The sequence below is a fragment of the Gymnodraco acuticeps genome, unplaced genomic scaffold, assembly GCF_902827175.1.
Source record: "Gymnodraco acuticeps unplaced genomic scaffold, fGymAcu1.1, whole genome shotgun sequence".
NCBI lineage: Eukaryota > Metazoa > Chordata > Actinopteri > Perciformes > Bathydraconidae > Gymnodraco > Gymnodraco acuticeps.
In genome coordinates, this window is record NW_022990015.1 from 1,667,728 (window position 1) to 1,677,209 (window position 9,482).

At 44.9% G+C, this 9,482-nt stretch overlaps 1 protein-coding gene across 1 annotated transcript in view; it reads left to right on the forward strand.

Moving 5' to 3' along the window:
* Positions 1 to 6,085, forward strand: part of bcor (BCL6 corepressor) — a 34,391-nt gene extending 28,306 nt beyond the window's left edge. Inside the window, 5 exon segments of the mRNA XM_034213519.1 lie at positions 994 to 1,160; positions 2,019 to 2,164; positions 4,457 to 4,534; positions 4,681 to 4,834; positions 4,933 to 6,085. Coding sequence (XP_034069410.1) covers positions 994 to 1,160; positions 2,019 to 2,164; positions 4,457 to 4,534; positions 4,681 to 4,834; positions 4,933 to 5,263 — 876 coding nt within the window. The 3' untranslated portion in view covers positions 5,264 to 6,085.
* The last annotated feature ends 3,397 nt before the right edge of the window (positions 6,086 to 9,482 follow it).

Below are 9,482 nucleotides of genomic sequence, written 5' to 3' on the forward strand. Positions count from 1 at the left end.
CGACTGTCTTTCCATCCCTCTTCCTCCCTCCATCCGCCCTGTGCTGAAAGAGAGAGAGCGGGAGTAAGAGAGAGAGATAAATACTTGGACTAGAAGGCAGGCTCGAATTAGCATAGAAATGGAAGTTTGGAGTCGTTCCCCAGGTTCAGATGAGCAGCTTTCCTCCCCTTGGCACAGAACTGTTAGCAGGACGGAGTATGAGTGTGTCAGGATGTATGAGTCTTGCATTCACACATTACATTATTAAATATATTCAAATTAAGTATTTTCTGTTTATTTTTCCAAAGGTCTGCAAATACTGCTGCCAGTTCCACACTAAGTTGCGTTTCCACACAGATAAAAACACATTCCCACAGTGTTGAAACACACACTTGTTTGACAGGCCCTATTTCCGCACACTGCTGGACGTCTCCATATCTCTCTGTCTGGTCTCTGTTTGGTAGCAGCAGACACCGCTCACGTCCAATAAAAACCAGTCTGACTACTTAGTGCTGGATGCCCAACTGTCACAGCCCGAGACCAGAGGAAACGCTTCCAGCTCTTGAGCGCCTCTATCAAATCTCTTTGTTCCGCTTCCATTATGCTGTGTTCACAGCCCAGCCATCCTAACTGGCTGCAACAGCGGCGTCCTGTCCCAACCATGGCACGCACATACACACACACACACACACACTTGCACATGCACAAGCAGAGTCTGGCAGGCTAAATACAGTTGAGTCACACTTAGTCTCCTCAATGTGTTTTGGCTCTAGTAATACGGAGCATTTGTGAGTGTGTGTTTGTCCAGCACAGGAACACACTCAGTTCCTCCTTTCCTTAATTTCTCCCCCACAGGAACTGTAAAGGGAAGGACTGTTTGCGTCTGCGTCTGCGTCTGCTCCGGCTGACTCGTGTGTTGCTCTTGTGTTGCTTGGGTTGTCGCCACATATAAATCCAAGCACTCCCAATCTCACGCATTAAACCCTTCTCTCCCTCTGTGTTGGCTCTCTTTAGGAGGTGGTGCTGTACTGCCTGGAAAACCGAGTAAGTGAGGTGAATCACAGAGACTATGCCGGATACTGCGCTCTGCACGAGGCGTGCGCCCGCGGCTGGCTCAGCATAGTCCAACACCTGCTGGATTACGGGGCGGACATCAACTGCAGCGCACAGGATGGCACTAGGTAAACATCATTCATATGCACACAAAATCACACTGGCATAAACAAACAAACTTTTCTTTCCGGTTTTTTTCTGCTTGTTCGAATGGGGTGAGTCGGACTTAGTCATCAATTAAGTGACTTGAGTTTGCTCATAGCAACATTTCTGGGATTGATTTTACATTCGTTTGGCAAGAGCAGTGATTTGAGAGATTAGCTGCAGTTTTAAATTGGAATGAATAGTGATTCTGTTGCTGTGTTATTAAAATGTACAGTAGGGGGTCTGTTCTAGGACACTGTGCACAGTCTCAACGGTGCATTGTGTAGCAGCTTTTAATAAAGCATTTCCAGATTTGCAACGTTAGTGGTTTTAGAGTTAGAATGGTGCTGCCATTTCTAAAATCAAAAAAGTGTCCTATATATATAAATTGCATATACTTTGTGTACATGTAAGTGGCAGATACGTTTATTAATAAAGCAAATGTCAGCAATAAGTCAATAAAGAGCCAAGCAAATGGAAAGTGAAGCTTGAATAGAATAAGACGGGTATAAAAAACCACAAAAATAACTTTGCATTATTTGAATTTATTTTAGGCAATGACTAACAGCAAAAAAGATTTGCAACATGCAGTGTTCTAGAGTTCCAAAACGTAATGCTGCTTTTGAGCGATATTAGAGACATGCAGGACCAGCAGCATTTTAACAGACAAAATAGTTAATAAGAAAACGTACATGTAAATAATTCTACCAGAAACATTGCTGCAAAAATGACAAAGAAGCCATCAATTATCACAGTATCAAAATTACTCAGAGGGGTTTATATTTGTAATGCTGTTTCGAAACTCCATCACCATATTAAACTCTGTACATTTGTGTGTCTAGACCGATTCACGACGCTGTGGAGAATGACCATCTGGACGTTGTTCGAGTCCTGCTTTCTTATGGTGCTGACCCCACCCTGGCCACATACTCCGGCCGCGGCCTGCTGAAGATGACCCACAGTGACGGCATGCAGCGCTTCCTCAGCGGTAAGATCCTGCTGGCTCTACGTTATATTCATAGACAGGGTTTAGTCAGCAATATAGAAACACTGATGTTACTAGCTGTAATCCATATCCTCTCCTGCCTCCTGTGGAAAGCTTCAAAGTAAAACTCTGTGAATCATGAGAGCAACATGAACTACTGTGGAAAGTATTTTTCTCCCCTTCAGTCATTTTCATTCAAAGTTTGAACCTGGATTGTACTTGTTTGGTCAGTTAGTAGACATGGAATTTCCTGGCTATAAAAAAAAGACTTTGAGAGAGATTTGACGTCTTTGTAAATCAGGAATAATGTTAATCCATGAACTAGGATAATAAACAAGTAATCAGAAGCAGCAATAGAGCTAGTTTTGTTGAGTTTGGGGGAAAAAGGGCTTACAAACAGGCCTGCAGTTTTAATACTTAATGGTCTGGAAGTTCCATCTAAAAATCTGTAAATTACAAATAGAGGACATGACCCATTTTTACTTTTGTAATATGATTGGATTTGACTGGTTTTATTACCTGAATTCCAATAATGGCAGCGCAGTTAACTGTTTTGCAACGAGTGCAGTCGTTGAAAGTACCTCCTGTATTCAAAGTCAATCATTCATGCTGGAAAAAAGCAGTGAATTAATAAGAGTATAAGAGGATTTCCAGTTAGCAGGAGATTGGAGGTGGAGGAAGGGTTAATTTTGGAAAAGATCAGTCTGCAACAGAGTTCCCAAACGCCCCAATCTTGACTCATCCACTGTTTGCTGTTCTCTCAAAGCGCTGACCTCTGTGCAACCTGTTGAGTCTCTTTCTGTAAACCCTCTTCCCAACCGTCGCTACAATACATGTCTGTCTCTGTCATCCCATTTCCCCTCCGGCGCCCTCCCCCCTTGCTCCTCTCCCCCCTCCCTCGACCACCTGTTAGACAGGGAGTCTCAACCCGCCGGGGTGCATGCTGCAGCCTCTGAGCTCCTCTATCTGGTTACTAAGCAACGCCAACTGTGTTTGCTCAGCGTACGTGCGGAAATGGGCTTCGCTCTGGCTGGAGACTGCCTTTGTGTGTGTGAGAGTCTTTTCACAAGGCTGCCACGCATGAGTGTGACGTGGTCTGTGTTCGGTGCGTGAGTGTCAGAGGGCTCGTCTGGATGTTTGCAGGAAAGTGGAGACTCGGCGAGTTTGTGTACAGAAGGAGGAAATGAGAGCATACACAGGCACACGCTTCCTCCTGCAGCCAGGTGCTTAATATTACATGAACATGCAGCTAGTTAAAACCGATTATCTGACTCCGACTCAGCAGGGGATTTACTAAAAGAGACAAGCCGCGGGAGAAAAGACGGTAGATCAGGGTGAAAATGAACAGGTGTTAGTTCACGGTCGGCTCAGGTTTAGTGCAAAAGGGAGATTTATATGTAGATGCTTGGAAAGATGGTGTTGCATTTTGAAAAGAACATGGCTGGACGGATCGATGACTGCGAGATTGACGGAGCGGGGAGAGAGGGAGATCGAGCCGCACCGGAGAAAATTAGTGAGAGCGAGCGATTGCTGCCCCCCCCCCCCCCAAACCTGGTCCCACTCATCTGGAGGCCGTTAATCCCTCCAAACACACGCCAGACGCCTCAGCACTGGCACAAAGCCCAGCTCTCACTCTGTGAATGTGTGTGTGCAAGCGCGTGCTGAATACACACTTTGCACTCGCTGTGTGTGCTTATCCAGCTCTCTGTGTGTGTGTGTGTGTGTGTGTGTGTGTGTGTGTGTGTGTGTGTGTGTGTGTGTGTGTGTGTGTGTGTGTGTGTGTGTGTGTGTGTGTGTGTGTGTGTGTGTGTGTGTGTGTGTGTGTGTGTGTGTGTGTGTGTGTGTGTGTGTGTGTGTGTGTGTGTGTGTGTGTGTGTGTGTGTGTGTGTGTGTGTGTGTGTGTGTGTGTGGTGTGTGTGTGTGTGTGTGTGTGTGTGTGTGTGTGTGTGTGTACTCAGTGACTGTGTGTGGTTCTTGTTTGATTCCTGGCAGCCCTGCGCTGAGCTGAGCCAGCTCTAACCCGGCGGAGACAGTCGCTCTCCTCCCCCGTGTTACAGCCGCTGGCCCCTGACCATCAGCACCCACCACCCCCCCCCTCCCCTCCCCACCGCGAACATTGGGCTCTGTTCATTTCTCTTTTCTCTCTTGACACCATCCCTCCTCCTCTTCGTCTTTACCGTGCTCTTTATCCATTTTTCTGCTGTAGTCTTAAAGGGCAATTGTATTTGCCTCTCCGCCTGTCCCCGAGGCTCCAGCCCTTGAATAACAGGCTCCGCTCCTTTCTTCTCTCCATAGATTATTTTGCTGACCTTCAGGGCCGCTCAGATGACGACCCGGGGCTTTATTGGGAATTCTATGGCAGCGCTGTGTGTGGTGAGTACGGATCAGCACTCTGTTTGTTTTAGTGCTTACCAAGTCATTTTAAACATCTTCAATACCATCTAGTTTTGAGTGTTTTTTTTATGATTATGTAGATGCCAAGTAAACATTATTCATGTGGGTTCTTGTGTGTGTTTCAGAGTTGAGCGAAGAGGGCGGTGTCTATGACATCCTGGCTGACCCCCCGGGCCCAGAGGACGAGGATGAGGATGATAAAAGGGAGGTGTTTGAGTTTGAGTTCTCTGACCGCCCTCTGCTGCCTTGCTACAACATCCAGGTGTCCCTCTCTCAGGGGTAAGCTTTGATCTCAACAGCAGACTCCCATTTTAAAAAGAAAAAAAACCTCTCTGTTGGCCTTGATTTCTAAACATTGCTTGATTCCCTCTTTTCAGGCCCAGAAACTGGCTGCTTCTGTCGGACGTGCTTCGCAGACTGCGGATGTCTGGTCGCGGTTTCCGACAGGCTTTCCCACACATGGAGGTGGTGACGGTGGCAGAGGCGGAGTTTTACCGGCAGGCCTCGCTGTCGCAGCTGTTCTCCTGCCCAGAGGAGCTGGAGGGCTTCCACGCGGACAGCAAGGATCTGTTAGACCTGGTGGAGGACAGCGGGGAGCTGGCGGCGCTGCTCGGCTCCACCCTGGAGTGCCTGGACGACCGCTGGGACCATCCAGGGGACAAACTGAAGGACAAAATCAAGGCTAATGGAAAGTTGGGCTCCTCCTGACCCCTTGAGCCACTGCACCCTGGTCCTTGATCCTAAACGACTGCAGTCTCTTTAGACCCCGACCCCCCCCCCCCAGAGGGTTTGATGATTTGCCTTAGCCTGACTTTTAGTTCCTGCGCTTCGGCCCAGCACTGTACAGATGAACTGACCTGCTGCTGATTGGCTTCTGAAACGCGTCCCTCCATTAACTGAGAATCAACACATTTGTGACTCTACAGACATAATAATGGTCTTATTTTTATAAATTAATATATGTATAAATAAATATATATATATATATATATATATATAATATCAAGAGATTTTTCTTTCTTTCCGATGTTGCTCACAACTCCTCTGAAAGATTTTGTATGACAACAGAGTGTATTGTGTTGTCAGCGATTGGATGGAGCTTGTGAGCATGCAGCACATGTGCATGTGTGTAGCTGTACAGGATAGTACTGAGACTGTGCTATTGAATGTGGTATTTGTGTTGATAGGAAGCACATGATGTCCTGTCTTTTTTTTCTCCTCAGACTTGAGCGTTAGCTTGAGCCTCGGGAGCAATTTGGTTGTATCTTTTTTTAAATGTTCACATTGCTTCCTGTTAGTCTGTAATTTAACATGCAAAACTTCAAAATTGTTTGTATAATAAAGTTTTAAGATAATGTTGATATTTACCCCTTCGGCACAGAGCTTGTATATAACAGGGAGGCTACTGCAGTAAAGTAATTTTTTGTGTGTTCATTTTTGTTTTAATTTTGTAATTAAAATATCTCATAATTTGTATTTATATTTTACAAAGAAGTTGCTTTAAAATAAATATACAAACTGCTAGATGAAGCATGTGTTCCGTTCTTTTTATTTAGTCACAGTTGAATTAAAATGGGCTATGAAAACTAAAGTGTTACTCGCTGCTCTGTCAAATTGAATCTTCTCTAATTATCGTTTTCTACTCCTGGATGTCACCGAGGTGTGATCAACACAATCCTACATTGCCATCTCTTGGAATATGTGTGTATTGTTGGTGTCATGCAATAGCCATAATGGAACACCTCACGATGTCCCTTTACTGCCTCTGCTGGAAAGCTGTGGCTTGCAGCGCCCCCCAGTGTGCAACATCTATTATATTAAACATAACGGGTATTCAATGATAAATACATCTTTTAGAAGGTGTTTTTTTACATTGAATTAGTAAAAGTATTTATTTATTGTATTTCTACAAAAAATCTGCATGATCACTTAAATTTGAAAATACCTACTTTATATCAGAATTAGATACCTCTATTTTAACTGCAACAGGGAAATTGACGGCATTACAACGGCAATACAGTGCAGATTAAAGTAACAAGTATAATTACATGCGATATAAAAAAAAACCTGCACATTTTATTAATAATTTACAAAACGTAAGTAGCAGTACTCTTTTCTTTTTTAACTGACCATTATCAAAATATAGAAGTAACTGGTAATGCAAGAGTGAATATTGCACATGAGTGTGTCAAAATATAATGTACAAATGATTGAAGTAGTGATAGTGTCAAGATTTATTGTATTGCCCTTTTCCATTGTCCTCCATCATTGTCCAAAAGCACAGAAATTAACCTGTCGCACTGACAAAATCACAATTAAATTTAATACAACTTTTCATAAAACTACAATGTCCAACTTTCATAATGTAGACTCTTTTTAGAGAAAAGATATATTCCTGACACCTTTTTGAAGTTTTTTTTCTTGTCTTTTGGGATGAGAGCCTTAAAGAAAAGGGATGCATTTATGATTCTTAATGAGATCAAACATATATTATATGAACAGTTTATAAAAACAATTACCACAAGATTTAAAAAAAAGCAGGATAAACCTGAGGCCAGGTAGTTTTACATTTATTGGAGTACTGGTTGAAATGGGGCTCCAGGCTCCCCAGATATCAAGAGGGTGACTGGGTACATTCACAAAGAACAGAGAGTGGGAGGACCGTGAGCTTAGGTGGGGACCCAAGGCCCCTCAGTGGGCTTATTCAGAGATGGTCTGCATCACATCCTGAATACGCTTTGTTTAAGAGTGTATGGATCAGCGTTTGATCTTTGCTTCAGTGACCGTAAAGGACTGTGGCAGAGAGAAACACATCAGTCTGTGAGGCTCTGCGGAGCGCACTAAATTAGCAGCCAAGTGTGTCAGCATGACGATCTGGCCAAGTTTCAACTAAGCTGAAGTAGAGTAAAGTACACTGATGCAAATGAGGTAAAGTAAAGGGAGTTATACAACGCAGATATACTCAAAAAGAACTGCCCTATCTCTGCAGCATTGGTGCAAAGAGAACGCTGGCATGAAGCCAAGAGCAAGGCCCTGAATTCTGAGGTAGTTGATCCACAAGCTAACAATGGAGCTCTAGAGAGGTCCATGGCCAATCCAGCCCCTCGGGGCAAAAATAAACCCCTGGAGGAATCCTCTAAGAAAGGGAAAGCAGACTAAAATCATCATCAGGCTCTGAAGCGATCTTAAGATGTGTTTTAATGTTGAAAACCAAGACGCCTTGTTTTATCTGAGGCCAACAGCATACTGGAGTGAAGTCTGAGCTTCAGCTGCTGTCTCCAGGCAGCGAGACATTTGCCGGTTTCTCATATCCAGGTAAAGGTTATGGAGTGACAAGAGGCTGTCAGACAGCTAATTGAGATGCTGCAAAGAGTTGAGCCTGGCAGACCCCAGTTACCCTCTCAGAACGAATGCTGAAGTCAGAGTCATGTCCTGAGGCAGGAGGTGCAGGAGGCCCACACTCAAAACACTCAAGAGCTCCTCTCCTGACTAACATCCCTTTTTACTGAACAGCAGGATGTAATTTCAGAACATAAGCCTCTAGGTGAAAAAGTCGCCTCTGTGAGGATTACACTGCATGCTTACCACCCACTCTGTTTTCCTACTAATGTCAGTCAAATGCAGAAGAAAGTTAGCAAGTGGACCTTAAAAAAGTGTTTGTGATCAGCATGGGCGTCACTTTGTTTGAAAAAGTGGTGTGGACAATTTCTCCAAATTTAACATCAGCATAGCAGAAGACAAAAGATGTCCCTCCCCTGGGTGTTGAACCCTATGGTTGAACCTCAAGCACTTGCATGAAAAACCAGTACATAGACCTCTGGACCAATGTGCCAGGCCAGACCCTATACAAATGAACACACATTGTTAAGGTGAGCTCAGCATAATCACAAGCTTACACATGCATTAAACTGGTTTTTCTGGCCTTTTGGGTGGCAGCCGTCAAAAAAACATTTGGTCTCCATCAACCCCTGAGGGTAATATCAGAACCTTTAGCTTCTAAATCCTCCATTGTTTACCAGCTAGAATTGTGTCTGTCTGCAGATGGTATAGAGGCCATGTGGAGCCTTTTAGCTGAAAAAACAACCCAGACTTTTGAGGTTCGGTTCAGACTTTGAGTGTGGACTGCTACTTGGAGAGGCCACCTCCTGCCCTGCCGTGGTGCCCTTGAGCAAGGCACCGGACACCCCCCTTCCCCCCCACTCCCATTGCTCCCCAGGCGCTGTAGCTGCCCACTGCTCCTAGTACAAGACTCCTGGTACTAGGATGGGTTAAATGCAGAGGCCACATTTCACTGTGTGTGCTGTGTGCTCTGCATGTGTGACCAATAAAGAGGGTTTCATCCCTCCCAAAAAAAAGAAAAGAAAAAGAAGACTGCTAGACAGATAACCATGAACGCCCGATTATAGGTCTTGCTGTGATGTGATTTGGAAGGAATTGTTACCTTTATGCACACAACGAGCACACAGGCAGGCCCGGACTGGCCATCGGGAGGACCGGGAGGTTTCCCGAGGGCCTGGCCTGCTAAGTGGCCTGCTGGCCTGAGGATTTTTTTTTGTATGTATGTATTGTGAACGCAACGCTGCGCAAATGTGGGTCTGACTCTGCCTCACAGAGGGTGACTGGCTGTCTACATGATGTGGCCTGCCGACATGGCCACTTTCATACAGATCATACTAATGCCCTCGATTGGTCTCTGTGTGTCATTCAAGCTCGGGAGGGTGTGTGTTAGTGTATGTGTGGCACGAGCGAGTGAGATAAAGCGCGTGCACCGGTTACGTGTATTGTTGTTGTTAGCATCTGGTGCTAGCTAGCTGCGCTAACGGATATAAGGAGCTTTTTCAACAACAAGGTGGAGGAGAGTCCTCTCCAGTCAGACTGAGAGACTGATAACTACAGCTCAGGTGAGGTAAAGGAGTGTTTAGATAGT